The 24,073-nt window shown below is 42.2% G+C and overlaps 1 protein-coding gene across 1 annotated transcript in view; it reads left to right on the top strand.

Moving 5' to 3' along the window:
* SPON1 (spondin 1) overlaps window positions 1-23,578 on the top strand; it is a 269,806-nt gene extending 246,228 nt beyond the window's left edge. The window contains exons 8-16 of the mRNA XM_083430410.1: window positions 209-410; window positions 7,880-8,020; window positions 9,135-9,213; window positions 11,559-11,741; window positions 11,854-12,024; window positions 12,137-12,304; window positions 15,402-15,566; window positions 17,661-17,924; window positions 18,697-23,578. Coding sequence (XP_083286536.1) covers window positions 209-410; window positions 7,880-8,020; window positions 9,135-9,213; window positions 11,559-11,741; window positions 11,854-12,024; window positions 12,137-12,304; window positions 15,402-15,566; window positions 17,661-17,924; window positions 18,697-18,860 — 1,537 coding nt within the window. The 3' untranslated portion in view covers window positions 18,861-23,578. The remainder of the gene's footprint in view (window positions 1-208; window positions 411-7,879; window positions 8,021-9,134; window positions 9,214-11,558; window positions 11,742-11,853; window positions 12,025-12,136; window positions 12,305-15,401; window positions 15,567-17,660; window positions 17,925-18,696) is intronic.
* Window positions 23,579-24,073: the final 495 nt, after the last annotated feature.

The raw sequence follows: 24,073 nt of genomic DNA, 5'->3' as shown, positions 1-24,073 counted from the left end.
TAAGGAATTCTGCTACCCGCCACTGATCCTAAAAGCACTTTGTGGGAAGTGTTGTGTCAACTTTGGTTTGACTCTTCTCCTGGAAATGTTTTTTATGGCTTACAGCGCAACTCTCTTTCTCTATACTCTCACTCCATTTGGCATGCAAGCTGATAGCGTCTCAAGCAGCAATATTTAGCTGAGCCATTTCCCTCTTTTTCATTTGCAGAAGAGCTGCTCCCTCTGCTGAATTTTCTGTGGACAGAACACGTCATCTGATGTCTTTCCTTACCATGCTAGGCCCCAGTCCTGACTGGAATGTAGGGCTTTCAGCTGAAGATCTCTGCACCAAAGACTGCGGATGGGTCCAGAGAGTAATTCAAGATCTGATACCATGGGATGCTGGCACTGACAGTGGTGTTACCTATGAGGTATCATAAATATTGATGCTACTCACTTAGAACGTGTGCTGATTAATAGAATAGAAACATGCAGGGGCTTGTGAGAGATGTCTGCTTTAAAGGACAAATATCTAAGATAAATAAATTAAATGTGTGTGCTTGCTGTTTCTGGTCAAGTGTTGCAGCACCAGTTAGAAGCAGGGAAAGCTGGAGTGGCAGCTTCTTTTCTCCTATAGAAAGGGGGCCTCTAGAAAAGATTAATGCAGGTTGTTAGTCAATATGTGTTGCCTTGTCACCCATCTGTCAAAAGTGCTAGATATCCTTGTGGGAAACTAATCAAAAAGTATCTTGCTGTGGGCAACACCAATGAGCCCTGATATTAGAATTTCACCTCCAACATTTCTCCGATGAAAATAGGGACGTCCCATTCCATAATGATAATTTTGCTATTTTTACCCCACACATCTTACTGGGCTGCCCCAGCCACTTGGGGCAGCTTCCAACATATATAAAAACACAATTAAACATTCCAACATATATAAAAGCACAATTAAAACTTCCCTATACAGCATTGCCTTCAGATGGCTCAGGGGTCGAATAACTCCATATCCTCCAACATTTCTCCAATGAAAATAAGGACATCTGAAGGAAAAGTGGGATATTCTGGGATCAAATTAGAAACTGGGATGGCTTCTCTAAATCAGGGATAACCCTAGAAAATAGGGATACCTGGAGGGTCTGATACTTTGGTTTCTGTTCAGGAGTAGCATCCAAGAAATAGCAAGGGAAGGGAAAATAATTTATTATCACTTGTGAAATTTCTGGAGGCTTCCTTTCTGTTTGTTTTGCATATCCTACTGGAGGCCTTGCCCACTGCAGTTTGAACATCCACACCACTTGGCTGCTGATTAATAACTGCTACTCTTACTCTTACATGCAGAAATAAGTTTTGCATGGAAATTGTTTCTAAAATGGATTCCTAGACCAGAACTTCAAATAGTTGTATAACTCATGGTATTGTTCCTGTGAAGTTCTGCCATTCTAAAATGTTTATTACACTTTGTCCTGTCCTTCCTCCACACAGCTCAGGGTGACCTCTGTGGTCTTCCTGTTAACATCACAGCAGCCCTGAGACATAGGGTCAGTCCAGTCCACATAGGTCAATCCAAGGCTGTTTTGTTCCTATGAATTAACTTTGACAGTCATGGTTTTCCCACAGAATCCCCTTTCCCAATGATTGCTTGCAACAGCTTCCATGGGTCCTCCATCTCTCAGGTGCCTGTCATGAACCAGAAGGCACTCTGTGTCCTCACACACCATGCTTTTTCTGGATTGACCTAACCACCACTTGTACACTGCCGCTAGGAAATAGTAATGATAAGTATGCAGCTGCTGGTTACATCCCCTCCAATGCTGGCTGTGAATGTACAGTCCTTATGCCAGAGTATTTGAGTGTGGGAAAATTTAAATGCAGGACTTTAACAGAAGCAGTGTGTTAGTGTAACATAAGGCAAAGAGTATCCCCTGAGTAGTGCACGTATAATAGCTTCTGTGTAAGTAAAGAATCAATACATTGTAATTAAACATTGGGCAGGCTCTTGTGGAGAGAGGGAGAAAGTTGGATCTCAAATCAAAACCCCTTTATGTAATTTTATGTGAAGAATTTCTTATTCATTTGATCAGTCTTGAGAGACTAAACATCCTATGTCCTTATCACTAGAGGAAAATATTACTACTTAATTTGCTTCTTTAAGTGGGAAATGGACAATATGCTTTGTCCACTGGATGCTTCCTGGCATATTTATTAAATATCATTATTCTTATCCAATATGGGTACATGCTGGCTCTCTGCTGAGCATACAAAAGAGTGGAAGCAGAGCATCTCATTCTTTACAATGTAGGGGGAATCTTCCATGTGTAAAAATGCCACAAAAATTGCCGTACATATATATTGATCCTCAAAAAGATATTCTGTTTCCTATACCTTTTCCAGCTACACAAATTAGAAACCAAGGGTCTTTTTTTAAATTTCAACACAAAGAATATGTTCAAAGAGTAGTAAGGGACTCTAATATTCCAGTGACAGAAGCAAGCGATTTTGAATGCAGTCTGTAGAGTATGCCCTGAAAATAATTTGTTCCAATTTATGTATATCCTTGCTGAGATAACTAGTGCCATGTGCTGTTTTCTACCCAAGGCTCCTCCAGAACAGTGTAGACTTTATTTCCATGACTCACCACAGGAACTCTGCTATCTTACTGTTCTGTCATTGTATTGCTCTGTGTGGTCTTATCAAACTTCCTGCCTACTATCATTTTGTGCTGTTTAGCGGAATTATTGTTTTTCAAGCATGCTATTGCCTTCCCACTGAATGTTGTTGTTCAAGATTCCACCCCCCCTCCTTCCCTGCATGTTTTTCTCATTTTATGGTTTACTATCCTGTCTCTTTTCCGAGTCCATTTCCTACCACAGGTCAACAACTCCCAATTTACTACCCCGGAATTACACAAGGCATTGTTTACTTTCTTTTACGGTCATTAATGAAGATGTCAACAGAAACCAGAACTAGCACACTTGTGAACTAGCATAACAGTTTGTCATTACCCTTTAAAACAGACCCTTGGGTCAAAAATAATGAGGACAAACCAATCTGGAAATTCATTTTAAAAAAAATACAGTCGTACCTTGGTTCTAGAACGGAATCTGTTCCAGAAGTCTGTTCGGCTTCCGAAAACCAAGGCACGGCTTCTAATTGGCTGCAGGAGCTTCCTGCACTCAGTTGGAAGCTACGGAACCCCCATCAGACATTCAGCTTCCAAAAAACGTTTGCAAACCAGAACACTTACTTCTGGGTTTGCAGCGTTTGGGGTCCAAAGCGTTCGAGTCACAAGGCGTTCAAGAACCAAGGTACAACTGTAGATGCATTTTTCTATCTTAACATATCTTACTGTATCATATACTATACAATTACATTGATGCTGGAAGCCTATTGCTCTCTAACTAATTGACTTGTTTGTATTGACTTTTGACACTGAAACAAAGTTATCATTACACAAATCCTTGAGTTGGGTTTGCTGACTGAGTCCTATGGATTGGTTGTATTTACAGCAGGAGACCACATTCAGAAAGATACATCTGTATTTGTTATAATTCTACTTAACCAATCTCTGTTAGTTCTGACTGATGAGCATTTGCCAGGGTGGGGTGGCAGAAGTGTAAATCAGGTTGAATTTGCCTTAAAGAGGTATGTGTGTTGGGGGAGGGGGAAAGCAACCCTATTTTATTTTATTTTATTTTTAATAAAATAGAATGCTTCCAGTAATCAATTTCGGCTTCATATAGGATATAAATTTAGAAATAAGAAGTTGATACCGAATCCATTCTATTATTAACAGACCAAGATGGCTGAAGGCTCTTTTTCTGCTTCAGACTTTTAAACACCCCACATTCATTTGCAATCGTGTGAGACTCTCCTGACTAGGAATTGAAGGATCTGACCATTTCTATCTGTTTTTAATTTTAATCTTAAATTTTTGCAACAATTTCGTAAGAAGAAACCTATGAAAGTTATTCAACATTTTTGTGTGACTTTTTCCTATTTGATGCATTTTTGTATGCAGTTTTCACTAATGAGCACATTTTTGCAAGTGATTTCTCCCAATATAGTGCATTTGTGTGTGTTACTTTCAGTACTATATTCATTTTTATGCACTTTTGCCCCTAATATATGCATTCCTGTGACATTGTTTGGTAGAAGAACGGCATCACAAAATTCAGAAAAGGGTGGCTTTTGAAGGAGGGTTGTATTTCCATTCTCATATTGTTATGGAAATTCAGGGTGTTCCCCCACCTCACCCTACCCCCCCCCAACCTTAATATGGAAAGTGGGGATTAAATGGGAACTGAATCAAATTTCTTCCCCTTCCCTACTTCAAATACAGACTTCAAGTCTGGCATCACTTGCCGGAATGCCCATGTATGTGGCCACATGACACAATGGGCATTCTAGGAAATGCTGTCAGGATGGAAGCCTTTGCGAAAATAGCTCTGCACTCCTCCAAGTGTAAGCGATGGTCTCTGAGGTATCACTTAGTAAGTTAAGAGCAACCATCCTGCCCCACAAAATTTCACAAAAATTATCCCATTCTCCATGAAAGAGGCCAGGGTTGGGAAACCTCTTCTGTAAGGAGCAAAGGGTTTTATGAGAATAATAGGTGCAGTTCAGCACAGTTTTAGTCTAGAGCTGGTTATTGCCTATATAATGCTGAAATACAGTCCTGATAATCTTAGAATCATAGATTCATAGAGTTGGAAGAGACCACAAGGGCCATCGAGTCCAACCCCCTGCCAAGCAGGAAACACCATCAGAGCACTCCTGACATATGGTTGTCAAGCCTCTGCTTAAAGACCTCCAAAGAAGGAGACTCCACCACACTCCTTGGCAGCAAATTCCACTGTCGAACAGCTCTTACTGTCAGGAAGTTCTTCCTAATGTTTAGGTGGAATCTTCTTTCTTGTAGTTTGGATCCATCTTCTGTTGTTCTTTTTGATTCCACGATGTAAATCAGTCCACTTGCTTATCCATCCAGTTTCTTAAAATAAAATCCAGCTGCATATTGCTTGTCTTCTGACAATTCTGTGGAATGTGGTGGGGTTTTTTAAAACTGACTGCCGAACTAATAAAAACAGTAAAAATTATCTGTCGTAGAAATAAAAAAGCCCGCTGCAGGTTCCTAGTGGATGAGTCTGAGCTGATTGTGGCAGCAAAGCCTTTAGCCAGATATTTCTCATAGTTTCCTAGACAAAGCAAAGGATCCCTGTTCTTTATGTGCTTCTGCCACCTGCCTGCATGCTACAGTGATGCTGCAAAAGAGGCTTTTAAGAAAGCTTGCAATGCCAAACGTCTGGTGTTATAGAATGAGCAGAAGCTAACTGATAAAAGCCAATTTATAGTATATATTCCGGTGGATCTTTTCTCCCCTTTGTGCTTTAAGGTTGTGCTGTGTTGTTTTTTTTAAATGGCTATGGTTTTAAAGCAGGGGTGGGAAATCATGGCCCACAGGCCTTATGAGGCAAACACAGCTTCTCTGTTCAGTTTTCTGCCCCTGTTCTCAAGCCTCACTCCTATTAGCTTTGCCTCCATGGTACCATTACCTGTAACCGTTACCTTCCCCCCACCCACCCAGCCTCGCCAACGCTGGAAACTGGAGCATGGCAAAAAATAAGGAGGGCTGTGAGACACCCAAAAGGGAAGAATTGCACTGGAATTTCTTCAAACAGCAAGGCTTCTTTTAAAGACAATTCTAATGCTATTATACAGGGGGATCTGGGATGGTTCTTTTTTTGAGGGGAAGGAATGGAGAATGAATAGATGAATACTGTATGTGTCTGCATGTTTACAGGTGTGTGTGTGTGTGTGTGTGTGTGTGTGTGTTAGCATGAATGAGGTGTGTATGTGGCTTTGGCCCCACCTACTTCTGGTTTGGCCACTCCTGGCACAGAGCCTTGAGAAAGTTTCCAAGGGTATGTGGCTCTTTTGCCAACAAAAGATATGTGACTACCTGCACATTTCATCCACTTCTGTTGAAAGGATGGGGGATATACAGTGGTACCTCAGGTTACATATGCTTCAGGTTACATACGCTTCAGGTTACAGACTCTGCTAACCCAGAAATAGTGCTTCAGGTTAAGAACTTTGCTTTAGGATGAGAACAGAATTCATGCTCTGGCAGCGCGGCGGCAGCGGGAGGCCCCATTAGCTAAAGTGGTGCTTCAGGTTAAGAACAGTTTCAGGTTAAGAATGGACCTCCGGAACGAATTAAGTACTTAACCCGAGGTACCAAACAAATCTGGGTGGGAGAGAGGTTAAATCTGGGTGGGAGAGAGGTTGTTGAGTATCTGATATATGAGTGGTGGGTTGCACTCAGCTTGAGCTGTACTAAAAGACTAGCAAGAATCTGTTTGCTGTGGATCAGAATTTAATAGATGCACATGCAAACAAGTAACAACTAGGTTTGGATTGACAGACTCCTCCCCAAATCTGGATGCCATATGGACAAAAAGTCCAAGCTATTCAAGAATCCAATTTAGACTAGTTGGTTATCATTTTTACAGGAGTTTGTATGGGTGTCCTGCTCTAATGAATGTGCCTTGAAATAAAAGTAGGGACTAGGTTTCTGCCTAATATTATCTTTATTCATCCATTAACATACAGTTGAAATACCTTCTCTATTGTCATTTCAGTGGAGTTGTGTTTATTTATGATGGTGTATTTAAAACTTTAGGACATCCATACTAAGTTTTCATTGCTGACTTTTCCAGGAGCCACAAAGGAAGGGCAAAAGTCTCAAGAAGAATAGGTGGGAGAACTGAAATTGGGGTGGCAAATGAAAGCTCTTGCCATTCTGTTTGAACTTTCCCTTTTATGTCAAAGTGTAAGGTAGAACAAGCAAGCAAGATTTTTTTTATTTTTTATTTTAAGTACAGTGCAAGAACTTGCTTTAGTCTGTAGATCAGTCAACCCGAAGTCATTGTGTAGACTGGAAATGATTTATGAGTACTGGCAGACAGAGTTCATGGACACACGCTAGGAGTCAACACAACGTTTTCTGCGATATTCAATTTTTATATTAAATATTTACCTTCCTGAATATGTATGAGAGCAGTTAATGAAAAATGTGCAAGTGTAGACAAAGTTAGGATTTGAATAGACTGCCCTGTTTATTTTCTGGCTATATTGATTTTTATTTTTAGTAAGGTGCTAAGGTCGCAAAACCTTTTGTGCAGTTGATGTCTTGAAATAGTTGAGTGCAGCAATATTTGTTAGGGAATACGGACATCCAATATGTATTTATGCTCAAATTTTGAAGTGTGTTTTGATTTTTACAGAAATGTGGAAACGGAAGATGGGGTGGGTTTGTAGAAGTCATCCATGCTTTCTAATTGAATTTGTAGGATTTATAAGACAATGCCTGTTACAATTCTGGTGGCTTTTCTGCTTTAATTTTTTTGTTCTGGTATTGCTGCTGTCAAATTAGTTCATATTGTAATTTGATTTGATTCCATATTTTTATAGAGTATTTGCTGTGAGTGACTCTTACTTTGTGGCTGAAGACACAAATTATATAAATTAATGTGCTCCCAGTTTGTCTTCATTTTAGCTTCAGGCTGTTGTTTTTAATTTATTAATTGTCTTTTGTACAGTCTTCAAGAGACAATGTACAAGAAAAACTTCCAGAAAACCCAGTTTTTAAGAAACAGCAGGTGCATTTTTTAAAAAAGAAACCTAAAACCATAAAAAATAGACAGTCATGACAAATATATACTCATGATAAAGAGTTCAGAATCTGAGGTCAGTTGTAATGGAAGTAGTGTACAACTGAAAACTTTTCAGAGTACTTCTTGATTCTAGTGCTATTATTTTTTGTGCTGAGTGTCCACTAATCACTGTGACATTTTTCATCACGGGTTTCTTCTATATCTATATCTTTCTGCTGCAGTCACCCAACAAACCAACAGTACCTCAAGAGAAGATAAGGCCTCTCACCAGCCTCGACCACCCCCAGAGTCCCTTTTATGACCCAGAAGGAGGATCCATTAAGTCAGTAGCCAGAGTTGTCATTGAAAGGATTGCACGGAAGGTACCAGTATGGCATTCCTAACAGCAATACAAATTGAATGGGGGGTGGGGATAAATCTAATAATAAAGCTGGAACATAGAACTAATTTGTTCATTACTAGATTTTTCAACTGATGCATAAGAAGCATCAATGAGAAGCTATGAATTGATCGTTCTGTCCATGTTGGGTCAGTGGAGACATGAGGGTCCCAATCTCTTAATGTTAAGTGACTGAGAGGGAGCTACAAGTTCATACAGTGCCTCTCCAGAGTACCCAGCTGAGCAAATTCACTACCTTTCACTTTAATCACAGTTAAGGGATGCATTGGCCCCAATCAGTTTGCTTGAGAGGATGACCACTTCTTGCTAATACATATGAGTACAGATGGAACCCCTCCTAGAGGCTCGTTTTTCAAGGACCCACCAAAGTTTAGCAGCACTGGGTCTGAGGAAACCAGAGAACTGGATTACTCTTTATTTCCTATGCAGGTGATTTCAGGGTGTGCATAACTGCTTCCGACTGTGGTCGGTAGTCAACCAACTCACTGAGCTAGCAGAAGCCAGCACAGGGATTCCTGCAAATGCAAAATGACTCCCCCCCATCCCCCTTCACCCTCTCCAAATCTGCCCCTGAGCATTTGGAGAACCCTCAGAACAGCATAGGGAGAGGAGAGGGGAGATCATTCCATCAGGCAAACAGAAAGGCAAGTACAACCCCATAATTCCCCACATGCCCTCCCAGTAACATCTGGCATTATGACTAATGAGATCATCACGTTGGATGTTTTCCCACCTTGCCAGCATTTTAAACCACACTTGCTTTTTACAAAATTCTCCTTTGCATCTTAGCTTGCCATTTCTGACTCCTATTTGAAAACTTCTCCCGAGAGAAGTTTCAGCAGCTCTCATTCTTCAGAAGAGAGGCCTAGGTACCCTTGAGGCTTTAGCTTCCTGGGCTATTTCACAAGACTTACATTTTATAAAGGACCTCATGACTTCACTAGGCCTTCACTAGGTTACACTCCAGGGACACAGATCTTGTTTGTGCATATTCAGGCAGCTGATTTTCCATTCCAGCGCCTGCAACGGCATGGTTTCCTCTGCCAATTTAAACACTTGAAAATGTTTCTTTGCAGGGAGAGCAGTGCAATATTGTCCCCGATAACGTTGATGACATTGTTGCAGATCTTGCCGCAGAAGCTCCGGAAGATGAAGGTACTTTTTAATTATGTTCTATTTGCACAAGTTTGTGTTTTGCTTCATCCTCCAGTGCTGCTACTCTATATTTCACGCCTACTGCATTATTATTAGGACAGTATTAAAAACAGGAAGGGGGAAAAACAATTTGCTTACCCATTTGTGGTTGGAGCCAGCATCATTACTTAATAAACACCCACAGTGATGGTGTCAGCAGGCAGAATTTTTTGGAATTGAAAGCAGCACTATACTAATTTAGAAGAAGCCTAATCCCACTGACTTTATTATCCTGCGCTGGGTTGGTCTTCGTCAGGCTCTCCTATTTTCCTCATCTAACTGCTCTTCTTTATTAATGATTGTGTTTGTCTATGAGGACAGGCTGCCCTTGTAAGCCTATAATATGTGTAGAATTCAAATGAGAGCAGGAATGATTCAGCCATATGCACTAGTATCTTAAATCGAGTATCGTAGAGATTATGGAGTTTGTTTTCAAAAGTAAAAAAGGGTGTTATCTCTTAAATTCAAAAGTTAATTGCCTCATTGTCATTTGTGCCTTTTTCTACTTTTGTCTAGGATGCAAGCAATTTCTGTGGGTTCTTTTCCTTTGAAAACTCATTAGAATTACACATTTACAAGTCTATATTTCAGAATTGCTTGTAGAGCAGGTTGCCTTTTTTAAAAAAATTAAATATCTGAATGACTTTGGCCATCGTCTGACTGTGTGACTTCTCAGTACTGCCCTTTTTATCTGGTCCAGAATCTTCAACTAGTGCAAAAAGCAGTGACCAGACTGCTTAGAGGAGCAGGTTGCTGGCAACATGTTACTCCAGTGCTGAGAGAATTGCACTAGTTGCCAATTTGATACTAGGCCAGGTAGGACACAGGTGGCACTGTGGTCTAAACCACCGAGCCTCTTGGGCTTTCTGATTAGAAGGCTGTCAGTTCAAATCCCCATGACAGGGTGAGCTCCCGTTGCTCTGCCCCAGCTCCTGCCAACCTAGCAGTTTGAAAGCATGCCAGTGCAAGTAGATAAATAGGTACCACTGCGGTGGGAAGGTAAACGGCATTTCCATGCACTCTGGCTTCCATCAAGGTGCTCTGTTGCGCCAGAAGCAGTTTAGTCATGCTGGCCCCATGACCTGGAAAGCTGTCTTTGGACAAACGCCGGCTCCCTCAGCCTGAAAGCGAGATGAGCAACACAACCCCATAGTAACCTTTGACTGGACTTAACAGTCCAGGTGTTCTTTACCTTTACTAGGCCAGGTTCCAGGTTTTAGTGTTAATCCACGAAGCCCTAAACAACTTGAACCCAAAATGTCTTAAGGACCATCTGACCCCTACCTTGATCACTGAGATCTTCTGGGGCACTTCTGGTGGTTCCTCACACACTACTGAAGTTCAGTTGAACTTTCCTATGGTATTGAGCTTGTAGTGGGGAGCCCCTGTGCTGCAGAACACCTTGCTGTGTAGAAGGTCCAGCAGGAATCATCTCAGCCGTTTTTCAGACAGCATCTGAAAACTGTCTTGTAAAGACGAGCCTTGGGAATCTGATTTTCTTTTTCAATCAACTGATGTTCCTAATGATATTTTCACTGGTGCTTTTACTGCATTTATTATAATCTTGCATACTGCCTTGTTATACTTTTGTGAAAGTGTGGATTATAAACACTTCAATCAAGAAATAAATGAAGTGAAATTCCGGCCCTCCCATCTTCTTTAGCACCATGCTGCAACTGCTGACTTGTCCTGTACTGTTTGGAGCATGGAGCAGCATAACAGGAAATAGCTGCTGAAAGGCAGACTAAACAGGAAGATTTTTCATTAAATTCTACTGGAAGATGTTCTGGCTTATCCATTACTGCGGAATAGCCACTTAATATGCTTCTTTATGCAGTCTTCTAGTTGTCTTCAAAGCTGTGAACTGACACGCAGAATAAGTGAGCAACATGGCACACCAGGCAACTCAAAAACTGGTAGAAAAGAGCATGGCTGTCATTCCATATGTCATTCCATCGGAGGACGCCCCGTGCTTCGCGCAAGTGTCAGCAAGCCTTGCGCACCGGGGGAGAACTCCCCCCGGCGCGCAAGGCTTGCGGGCGGCAGCTGCCGCCCGGCGCATGGGGCGCCCTGCAGCAGAGCGCCCTGGCGCCAGGCAGACATCGGCCAGCCCCACAAGGTCGGGGGACAGCGGGGAGGCGCAGCGCCGCCATCCCACTGTTCCCCGACCTGGTTTTGGGGGGGAAATAAAGGGAAAAATTTTTTTCCTTTATTTCCCCCCCAAAAAAGTAGGTGCGTCCTATGGGACGGAGCGTCCTATGGGACGAAAAATACGGTAACTGTTTCTTTTTGCTTTTTGCTTTTAGATGACACTCCAGAAACCTGCATCTATTCCAACTGGTCCCCATGGTCAGCCTGTAGCTCTTCCACGTGTGAAAAGGGCAAGCGGATGAGGCAGAGGATGCTCAAAGCTCAACTTGACCTCAGTGTTCCTTGCCCAGAAACACAGGACTTTCAGCCATGCATGGGCCCAGGCTGCAGTGATGAAGGTAGGAAAGAGAAGAAGGGGGGGGGTTGAGGTAAAAGTATACTTCTCTTCCCACCCACCCCACATCCAGGTGAGACTTAGAAAAGAAATGGCAATTGTATTCTATATTTTAGATGGCTCTACATGTATGATGTCTGAGTGGATAACGTGGTCCCCCTGCAGCGTCTCTTGTGGCATGGGCATGCGGTCGAGAGAAAGATATGTGAAGCAGTTCCCCGACGATGGCTCTATATGCAAAGTACCCACAGAAGAGACCGAGAAGTGCATTGTGAATGAGGAGTGCTGTAAGTATTTGATTTAGCCTACCTCGCTGAATCAGCATAAGAGCTGCCTGTGATCCCTCTATTAAACGAGTGCCAGTAGACTGATCTTCTTTCTGCCTATTGTTATCAATAGCTCCTAGCACCTGCCTGGTGACGGAATGGGGGGAGTGGGATGAATGCAGTGCCAGCTGTGGGATGGGAATGAAGAAACGGCACCGGATGATCAAGATGACCCCAGCAGACGGATCCATGTGCAAGGCAGAAACCACGGAAGCCGAGAAATGCATGATGCCCGAATGCCGTAAGTATCCGAGATTCACTGTGTGGGAAAGTGGCATGTCTCCCCGCCTTGAGATGTGGCTCAACCACAGCTTGTTATACTCAGAGACAAGCAAATTTGCAGGTCGAAGAAAGAATGCACCCTCACTGGGCAGGCAACTGAGCTGATGCTTCTTGCGTAACCATGTGGCCTAAAGTTAGGGATGAACTGGCCTGTTTTGGGTACGTGCCCCTTTTACATATTTTTACCCATAATTCTATTCCATTTTCACATTAATCTTCAATATGAAAAGATCATCTCAAACTACATATTAAAAATCATGAAAACAGTTCTCTTAAAACATATGTATTTAAATTGTGACACACACCCCATCTTCAAATTATGTATTAAATGCATACTGTGCCACAATATTCAGAGAGGCTCAAACTCAGCAGATGGCTAACATCTGCCCTACATGTTAGTCCAGGTCCTTTTGCATAAGGATTTGCAAAGACTTCAGCATCCCAAGCAGCCTTGTTACTGGGGATGTGCTTTCTCTTTTGTCTAAAGTCTAAACTACTTTAAATAGCTATTGCAACATCCTACAAAATTCCTTTGTCTTTTGATGATTAATCCCATTTGTTTGGCAGCTTTAAAGCTTCAAATGCAAAACCTGCCATTATTGACTTTGTCTCTCTTTTCTTGGGCTGCACAAAAGAGCACTTGTTTCAGATGGAAAGTTATGTGATTCATTTCGGCAAAGCCACATTTAATAGTATTAGCAGGAAGGTTGCATATGCTTATAGAGTGCACTTAAGTAAAATATACCACTTTAACTCAGATTTGAAGTCAAGTCTGTAACATGACGTATGCTGGATATTCTTAATCTAGGTGTTTTTTTTCTACATCACTATCTTCAGATAATTTCCTTGGCCAGGAAGATTATGGGCTGTGGTTTGAATGCTTCATCTGGAGCCAGTAGCCCCAGGGTGTTTGACCCACAGTGCTGCCTTTTAAGCCTGAAATGGTGCAACCAACTCCACTACCCCATTCTGCTGCATTTTTATACCTGCCCTCTAATCCTAGACTAGGGCAGGGCAGATGGAAGGGTCAAAAACCTTTATAATGAAGAAGTCAGGCCCAGGGCAACAGGGCTGAATTATGGAGGGATCCAGAGAAATGAGGGCAAGGGGAACTGGCCAGAAGGATGAGAAAGATAGGCAAAAATAACCCCCAGAATCCTCTGAAACAGATAAAGAATAGGCTGAACAGATGAGGAGGTTCACACGAGCAGGTTCTGCAGGGATAAGGTACTGATTTGAAATAGCCTTCCAGATCTCTATTTTGGAAAACCATTTGCTTCTGATTTCTTCTGCAGCCAAAATTATTCACCTTGTAGAATCAATATTCATCTCAGTTATGTTCATCTGACCATGGTATGAAAAAAAACCCCATCAGCTGTACATCTATAGGACTGCTCCTGCCTGTTTTATAGGTTTTGGCTGGCTCTCGTGCATATATTAATGGGAGCATAAATCAGTTCACTAGATACAAAATTGCATTTCCCCATGTATGGACCATTTCATACAACATTGGCCTGGAGACTCAAGTCGAAAGGAGAGCTCCACGCAGAATAAGCATGCATTAAACATATGCTGCAGAATATAGCCTTCAAATTCTTATTCTGAAGTATGTACAGGCACATGCTAATACGTAATGTACAAAATGGCTCTGAGGCTAACATTAATTAGTATCTCTCAAGCCTCTCCTGTCACTGTGATTTATGTACTCAGTCCAGTGAACCTTTGCATGTTATGAAATCACCCATAAATCAGTCTAATGTGAGGTCTCAATGGATTGACTTCAAGTCTTGTAAAAGAATAAACAGCACCATTGGGTGGCTAGAGGACTAGCCATCTCCAGGCTATAAAAATCATCAGGGAGTGCAAGCAGCTGTGTGCCACCCGCATCATGCCAGTCACCCTTGTTTACTGCTTTTACACATCATGAAACCAGCCCCAGGAAACCGTAGTGGTGTGAACTGATGCTGACCTGACTTTACGAGGTGTGAAAATATCCATTGTCTCAGGCTCCATTCCCTGCCTAGCCAGTGTCATTTTAACTCTGGACTTTGTTCTCCTCAGTTAACTCTCTTGACTGAATTATTCCTGGATTTCCCCCACCCGGTTCTCTTGGTACATTTTCTCATTGGCACATGTAACAATTTCCTTCAAGAAAGCCTAACAAATACCACATTCTAGCGTGGGTGAATGAATTCATTTGACCTGACTTTAGAAAAATAATCATTTCAGGTTTCATGAAATACATTCAAAATCACAACAAAGAGCCATAGATGCATCTTCATTGATACAACACTATTAGCATCTGGAGGCACCAAACTATCCAAAATGATTTTTTAAAAGCTTGGGGGACGACGACACTAATCTTGGGGCCCTTAAATCAATGTATAAGTATCTACAAAGGTATCTTGCTTCATCTCCTCCTTACTGAAGCTGCATTGTAAACATACCATGCTGTGCCAGTTTGCACACCATAGTCATTCAGCCACTGGATGTAAATGTGTCCAGAGTTTTCCAGTGCTGTATGATCTCTAACCTCTTTGGTGGAAGCCACTGGGGCTTACAATGATACTTGAACTGTAGCTTTCTCTGATTCCTTACACTGGTGATGTACTCATTGCTCAAAGCTATGTTAAAGTAAACTCGTTTTCTCAGGGCACATGTAGAGTTCCAGTTGAACTGAGCTTCTTGGCAAAAGCAGCTGCCATTTAAATTGGAGAAATAGCAAAGGGGAGATGGGTTAACTCTGTCCCCTCACAGCCCTGAGCCAATTCAGGGTGAGGACAGACTGCTCCCAAGATGGGAAAAAGAGAGACTGGGGGAGCTGATTGCAATTTCTCATTTGCCCCACAAGTGAGAAAGATGGGGTGATGGGGTCACTGGTGTTTGCACCCGGGTAGTCAATATGGATTTGAGCCAACAAGGGTCCTCCTCCATTGCAAGATCCTCCCACAGTACCAATCCTGTGGCCCTGTCCTCCAGCTTTTTCCAAATGGCTGGACAACACTTTGAAATTAAACCCTGGCTGTGAGCTAGTCAATCTTTCTCCCTTGCACTAGATACCATTCCCTGTATGCTGTCTCCTTGGTCTGAATGGAGTGACTGCAGCGTAACATGTGGGAAGGGGATGAGGACGCGACAGAGAATGCTGAAATCTGCAGCAGAGCTTGGAGACTGCAATGAGGAGCTGGAGCAAGTTGAAAAGTGCATGCTGCCCGAGTGCCGTAAGTACCGATGTCTGGAGTCTGAAGGCCAGTTTGCCGTTTCCCTTCCCCTTCTTTCCTATTCAGCATGCTGCTTGGCCAGAAATGTGGTCATTCTGCTTGCTTTGACAAAGCGCTACTCCTAACCTGATCATAGCCTTGAGTCAAGAGCGGTGATGCACAGCTACACAGGCATTGCCAAAGCACCATTTCCACACAAGCTGTCAGGGCAGGGTCATCAACAAGCAGGCTGACATGGGCAAGGAAGTGGGAACATGGAGATCTGGGATAAAGATGTAAGTCAGGCCCAAAGGACAAATGAGAAGGCGGAAATCAAGGAGCAAGGCAGAAATCAGTACCAAATAACAAGAGCTAGAGAGCTGAAGAACAGGGTGGTCTTTACCAAGGGGTGCAAGGGGTGTGGTGCACCCATGCGCTGAATTCGGGGGGGGGGGCAAATATATACCCACTGTACACCAGTCCCTCTTGATTTGCAGCAGTGAAAAGCAATAGAGCGGAAGTCCCCACCCCCCTCCTCCATTGCTCTGTTACTCTGTAGCATCATAGATTCCCGACGAGTCAGGAAACAAAAGCAGGTTTTTTTGCTGCATTGTTGTTACAGGTGAGTGATTCCCCCTTCCCAAAAAAGCTCAACAACCTTGAGTTCGCCCCCCCTAAAAAAAGGTCAACAAAGAACTTTGGGGGTGCTGGGCAGATCTTCGCACCCCGGCGGCTCACATGCTAAAGACTGCCCTGCTCAAGAAGACCTTGTTGCTTGAATAAGGCTTGGCTGAGTGGGCAGAGTCAGTCCAAGGCTTGAAGCTGTCACTTTAGAAGCTGTCACCACACAGGGCACAGATATCAGCAGCTCCTGACACAAGGGTAGAATGTCTAATTCTATTGCAGAGATCATAGAGAATGATTTCTTCTGTGTCAGTGTTGGAGAGCCTATGAAAGGCCTTCCTTGCTGCTGAAAAGTGTTTGCAATGGTGATGCAGAACTACTGCTAGTTCTATCACACACCTGATGCCTGCAGAAAGCAGGCTTCGGTTCTACTGCCCACGTGCTGATCAACAGTAGAAATGAAGCTTTCTGGATCAGCTGCACCAAGTGTTTTGACATCCCAAATTCAAGGCTTCAAAAGTGCCCAAGCCCCTGACTCATTCTGATGTCAGATGGTTGACAGATGGGCAGCCCCACCCCATCAGATTTGGCCCATGGAGCCAAAAAGATTCCCCACCCTGAACTCGAGACTTCCCAAAAGATAGCTCATACTTTTAAGTGCTAGATCATCCCAGCTTTCAAATGGTGATGACTGCAGGATCTTTCTGTTTCGGCTCCCCAACCTTGCTCCCACTTCTGGTCTCCTAACTCTGCCCACCCACAAGAGTGTTCCATTATAGAGCCAAGTGCCACTTAAATTCTTTGAAAAGATCTTACCCTTCCAAAGATCCAGGTTATTCTCACTAGGCATCCAAGTAGCCTGCATGCTGGGGCTCTGAGGAGGAGAGTGCCACTGGATTCTGCCATAGGAGGCATGAATGAGTTCAAAGTAATGGGTTGGTTCATTACAGTGGGTAGTAGAGGAAAAGAGTGTAGGGGGAGAGAATAACAGTGCCTTGTTGGGAATCCCTATGATTCTCAGGCATCTCTGTGTCTGTGAAAGGAACAGAATGTGAATGTTGTCTGAAGTGGTGCAAAAACAGCCTCTGGGTCTGTGTGCTCTAAAGACGAGCATTTCACCGCTTCCATATTCATTTCTGCCTGCCCAATGAAAGGCCACCACAGATGGAGAGTAAGTCCCCAGTGGAGTAATTTGAGCTTATTCTCAAAACATAATTATAAGAAGATGATCTAGGTTCTGTGTTGCTATAAAACAGCCTTCCCCAAGTTGGTGCTCCTAAGCTAGCTTGACTAGGGATGATGGGAGTTGTAGTCCACTGGCATCTGTAGGACACCAAAGTGCAGAGAGCTGCTATAAAATTTGCTCTGAGGCCATCAGGGAATTTTCCTGCTTTTTGGTGCCACTATCAGAGCATATTGACATTGTTCCTTAACTTCATTTGTTTGCGTAGCTTGATGCTCATGGCAGCCTTTCTTGTTCTGTCTGTGTAGCCATTGACTGTGAGTTAACAGAGTGGTCTCAGTGGTCAGAATGCAACAAATCTTGTGGGAAAGGTCATATGATCAGGACAAGGATGATCAAAATGGAACCCCAGTTTGGAGGAGCTTCGTGCCCAGAAACTGTACAGCGTAAAAAATGCCGGATAAGGAAATGCTTGAGAAATCCCAATATTGAGAAACGGCGGTGGAAAGAGCCTCGTGAAAAAAGGAGAAGTGAGCAGGCAAAAGAAGATGTAGATGGCGAGCAATTTCCAGGTATGTGTTGTAGATGTTGCTTGGAACTGACGTGCCACCAAAAACTGGTTAAAAGAGGAGCAAACAGGCGCACAACCCTAGACTACAATGCTAGTTTGTTTATTTATTCCTGAGTCATTTATAGATTCTGAACTGGTCCCCAGAGATCACAGGAATGATTAACACACAACACCCCCTCCCCAAATTATAAAGAAAATACAACATATTTAAACCAATTTCAGAATAAACACAAAACAGAATAAAACACATACTAAGCTCAGAAAGATCCATTAATTTTTCAAGTCATGTCAAACTTAGGACCGTTAGTTTTGAAGGGTCTACTCTGAATGAAACTTAGCTGGCTACAAGCACCTTTTCCGAAATGTAGAATGGGAGCACATTCCATAGCCTCGATCCTCTGCTTCTGTTTGTCATTCGTCCTATCTATTTAATAGAAGGGGCCCAGTTAACGTACTAGGTAGGGCTACTGCAGTCCCTTGTGCATTTGTAAGAGCAGCCTATTCACATGGGCAACACCTGCCACTCAGAAGATCCATTGTGTGGATGTGGCAGTTGAGATAGACTCATGAGCCACAGATATTCATGAGGAATTTCTAAAAGTATAAACTATTTCTCAAGGTAACATGCCGAATGACCTGTGGAATTATTTATATATCTAACCATGATATTTTAAAAGCTTGAAGTTAAGAACAGAAATCAAAACAAGTGTACAGAAGAGAGAATTTTCACACAAAGTATTGACCTTCATGCTTTTATTTTATTTTAATTTTAGGTTGTAAGATGAAACCATGGACTGCTTGGTCAGAATGTACCAAACTGTGTGGGGGTGGAATCCAGGAAAGGTTCATGACAGTCAAGAAGAGATTCAAAAGCACTCAGTTTACTAGTTGCAAAGACAAGAAGGAATTAAGAGCCTGCAATGTTCATCCGTGTTAGCAAAACCTGAGTCTTTCAAATAATGCACTCTGAGCTAAATGTAAAATCAACCTTGATTTGATTTTTTTTAAAGAAGATATAAATTGTGTATATTAGTTTTCATTTTTGCAGTGTGGTTTGCTTATTAGTCTTGCTGGTGCAAGAGATATATTTTATAAATATTTCCTCACAAATGTATGCTGAGAGTGGCTCCTTGATGCTCCAGCTAGCCCTTAATGCATAAAAATAGTGAAGTCATTGTGAACTCCTAATAACTTTGAAATTATAGACATCTCTGTGTGGACATACCATAATCATAGAAATAATACCTGTAAATACACAGGATGCATGCATAAATTACATTGCAAACATAAATACCTATTTGGATCCAGTTTCAAAATACTCAAAGCAGTGCCTCTGTGATTACACAACTGTGCCAAGGAATTTCTTCAATAATGCTGGTTCAATAATACTTCAGGTGCATAGTTATCTTTTTAAATTTGTATTTATAGCAATCCTGTGAGACATTTCTTTTTCCTTCGGTAGGGACCGCTACAAAATAAAGCATATTTTCTTCCTTCCCACTTTCAGAAGGGAAAGCAAATTTAAACTGTTCACATGCGAATAGAACAAATGTTAACACTTTCTGTCTGAAGGCCACAAATTAACTGTTGGGCTGCTTCTAAGTAAGAACACTATTCACATTTGCCATGTCAGATGTTACGTCAGGACATCCTGTGACCACCAGACAGGAACCTGTGACTGCCAGAAGTTGTGGGACTACAGCTTTGATCATCCCTCAAGCTTTGGCCATTCTGGCTAGGGGTTGATGGGAATCATCTGAAATGCCACAAGAGCTAAGTGGTAAGATACAGGGAAGCAGGCACTCAATTGCATCAGGGATGAGGAACCTGCGGCACTCCAGATGTTGCTGCATTCCATCAGTCCCAGCCAGCCTCGCTCATCTCTGATTTGGAGATTATCCTTGCCTGAGGATCAGAACCAAACAGATCTCGGTGGTTTTGGGAGAAGCCATTGCCTTCTAAGAGTTGGGCTAACATAAATATACAAGGTGTTGTTTAGATGCCTGCTGCAGAGGTGACGGTCCTCAGCATCAGAGCTTCAAACCTTGCTCTACCAAGTAATTCCAAGAAGGAAGAAGGGGAAGAAGCTTCTCCGCATCACTCCCAAAGCTGCTTTTGCTGGTTTCAGTCACAAAGCTTCCATTTTTCTCTCTCCATCACCTGGCAGAGGTATTGTTACCCTGATGTAATTGTCACAGGCAGCATATATGTTGGTTTCTCCTCGTTCTCTTACTAGCTTTCCAGTAATGGCTGCCATATTTCTGGCATATATTTTCAGAAAAAAGTAACTGTTGTGAGAGACAGTTTTGGTGGTGCTGGTATTATATATTAGTATAAAAACAAAAAGTACAGCTCCAGTAGGAAGTTGTACAGTGGAGTAAGTACCATTGAAAGGGGGCTGGGGTCAGTAAGTGGGTCCTTAGGAACACCCATGGATGAAGCAGAAAGCTCCTGCATTTCTGTCTAAAATGTAGGACTACATTACAGACACAACTATGGCATACTGTAACAGGCAAGGCAAATGCCTTGAATTAATCCTTCACCATCTCTCTCATAAAACCCAATATTGGCTGATGTGTGCCATGTAGCTGCAACCTGGGCCCGAAGGATAGGGATTCAGTTACCTGCCCCTAATATAGCCAGTATAATTGTGGAGAACACAACTTGTGTTCAGTGTGCAAAAATCCAAACTAGAAAAAAATGCTGAAAATGCCAGCCGTTCTCTACATACCTTTACAGAAATACCTTGTATGTTCATGTGTTTCTACTTTCAATTGCCAAAGCAATTTCAATACAATGAAGAAGGCAACAAAAAACTCTAGAGGTTATATAAATAATTTTAAGGAGCAAGCTCAAGTCTACCACAATAATGAACAAGTGCATGGATTATTAGTAACATTTTGATGTACTGGGCAAATGATTCCCAGTATTAACGAAGTCTGTATGCATCTTGCGTGCAGAGGAATGTGGGATTAGTGTGGGAGAGGGCAGAAGCATGCATGCAATGTCATTTTGCCAGAGTGGCTCATCTGGTCATGAGGCTGTAAACATTTCCGAAGGATAAGGCATCAGTGAGTTTCCCTGGAATGTCAAGAGGTGTAGAGAAAGATTCAGGTAATATATTAGAGTGTTCTGTAAATCATCAGCAGTTAAAAACCACAGTATAAAAAGGAGGGCATCTTTCTGCATTCTCTTCAGTTCTCTATGCCAAACGTAATCCTGTACAAGGACTGAGTCCAAAAGGGACTGAGTCAAATTAGAAAGTCCCCAAAACTATAATGATATTGTTGCAGGCAGTGGTCTCAGAATGAAATAACGTGCAGGGTGATGCCACCAGCCTTCTAGAGGTAAGGGACCTCCAACTCTTGCAGAAAAGGAATGAATTCTGCACACAGCTTCAAAATTCCACAAGGTTTTCATTTTCAATTTGTCGTGTAGCTGCTGACATTAATCATCTTGTACCCCTTTCAGAGCTGCAGCATTTATAAACAGCAGCACAGTGTGTTGGCACCCTAAGGGGGGAAAACACATTTTATTGTTTTTGACACAGAGAGATTCACCTAAGACTGACCGCTGAGCTCTGGGAAAATGTAAACACCTCTTCCAACATAATATTTGGTGCACTCGGGGTGTCTTTTTAAAAGGGTACCACGGGCTCATTATACATGGAAACTTAAAAGGTCTCATTTGTAACTATTCCAGAAAGGATTCACCTCAGAAGACATGTGTGGTCAGCTAGAAATAACATCACTTTTCTATGTATAATCCAAACATTGTTTCAGAATCAACTACTTTTGACTCATCAGCCAGTCTGCCATTTGGGTGTCTGTGGGGTTGCTAAGCAGAAATCTGAGGAGCTAGGCTCTTAGCTTTTTTACCACAGTCACGATAGCCACTTTGAAAGAGGTCCTTTATTCAAGATAAATATATGTCCTTTTATTGAATGCCTCATCAGAAAAGTTAACGTAATCTCAAAAGGTTGGCAGTGTTCTTTTTCTAGAGCTAAAGTGCACCTCACCTCCCAAATCCTCACTATATTCCTTCTCATAAGCCTTTTCCATCCCTGTCTCTATACTCAAGACCCAGAGACACTCTATCTTCACAGTTAGTTCATTGTGGTTGTGTCTTCTCATGTACCATTTGCACTGAGTAGCCAGTCACTTCCAGTGCAAAGCCACCCAAAGCAATTGAGGGCCAATGGGCAAGGAAGGGAAGAACCAGGGAAAATTCAGGAGGGCCTTCAGCACAGGCGCCGAGCAGAAATGTCTTGAAAGGACAAGCACACTTATGAGTTAATGCACGAGATTAGGCTGATGCTAATTTTTGTGTCTCTGGTTTTCAGATATCTAAGATTCAATTATGTTTTGCTTCAATGAATTATGCATTAACTTCCTCACATTATATACTTATTCAGTCAAAATATGCATGAAATATGTAACCGCTGGAGTATGCCCAGTTGCATTTACTTGCAAAAAAACAAAACACCCTGCATTAAAATGTTTTTGATTCTTCTACGCTGTGCTTGTATTAAATGCTAGTAATTGTCCCAGAAAGAGTGCTGGCTCTACTGAACTCAGTAAGAATTTCCATGAACTTAATGATTTGACTTTCACTGTCCCCAGTACTTGATTGACACAGCAGCAGCTCTGTGTAGTTGCTTGTAATTTCTTTAATATCTAATAGTATTTTGCTTGGTTGGCTGACTTTTCAAAGGATTGTGATTCAAAAGCATGAAAGAGCTTGCAGCTGAAGAAAATTTGGTTGTTCTATCACCTGATAATATAGCTGTCCCAGTCCACATTGACAAATTTCTTCTAATTTGATCCAAATAGTGGTGGGAATCATTACTTTTTGTAATAATGATAATGCTTTTTTTAATGAAAAGAAATGAAAAATGAATGAAAAACAGAATGGCCCCAATCCAGCTAATCACTGTTAGTGGAAATTTAATTAGGACTACCTTGTTCCATTGGTTTTAATGGGACTAAGACTGCAATGCTATACACACTTGACCTGGGAGTAAGTCCACTGAAGTCATGAGACTTACTTCTAGGTAGAGATGTGTATGATTGTGCTGTTAATCACACCTAATTTTAGCTTGATAGAGACTCTTAAGGTTGATTTTTCTATTAAAGAAATGAATCCCAAAGTGACACAGAATGCATAGCATTATTGCAAAGTTACTGTAAACCTTCTAGTAGTGTAATATTTGTTGCAAATCAGCCAACAATAGACCACACTTCTTCTCTTGTACAATAATTCATGCCTGTTGCACACTCTGGAACCAAAAGCACAGGTATAGATCTAGGAATTTTATACACCTCACTTACCATTTATTAACATTCTCTGTATTTTATTTTCTTACATAATCTGTAGAAACTTTACAAGCAATGAAACAGAAATGTTAGGGGGCTTATATGTACAATAGGTTTTAATAAAAGCAACTTGGTTTTTTAAAAAAACAAAAAAGGCCTTTTTGTTTTTATGTTTTCTTTGTTGTTGGGTTTTTTTGTTTTTTTTTGGTTCACTATGGAATTTCTGAGAAAGCTGTCATGGATATATTTCTTACCAAAGTCTTGTGTAGATGTTTTGTATGTAGTTGTCCGGCTAACACATTATTATTTTGGAATAAAGACATCTTTACTATGAAAACAACATCACTTGTTTGTTTGAGTTTAATGATACAAGTAGATACAGTGGTACCCCGCAAGACGAATGCCTCGGAAGACGAAAAATGCTGCTGCCCACCGCCCTCGCGCGCTCCCCTCAGGAGCCGTTGCCGCCAGCAGCCAGCGCTGCAGCCGGAGTCGCGCTCCTGAGCCCCGCCGCCCTCCAGCAGCCGCATTTCGCAGTGTCCACAAGGCGTGAGTGAGTCCAAGGACCAGCTGCGGCAGCTGCCCTGCTTCTCCCCACCCTCCCCGCCGTGGTGCTTCGCAAGACGAAAAAACTCGCTCTACGAAAAAAACTCGCAGAACGAATTAATTTCGTCTTGCGAGGCACCACTGTAAATGTTGTTGGCATCTGTCTGTCTTCAGAAACAATGGACTGTGCCTCCAGGGGTCAAACCACAGCATTAGCAGTCCCAAAGTGACCTACCCAGGGTGCAAGCCTGGGCAGTGTGTATGGAGGTCCTGGACTGCCCAGACAACA

This window comes from Podarcis tiliguerta, assembly GCF_965153285.1.
Source record: "Podarcis tiliguerta genome assembly, chromosome: 1".
NCBI lineage: Eukaryota > Metazoa > Chordata > Lepidosauria > Squamata > Lacertidae > Podarcis > Podarcis tiliguerta.
Note: the sequence above shows the minus strand (reverse complement) of the source record. Positions and strands in the feature narration are given on the sequence as shown.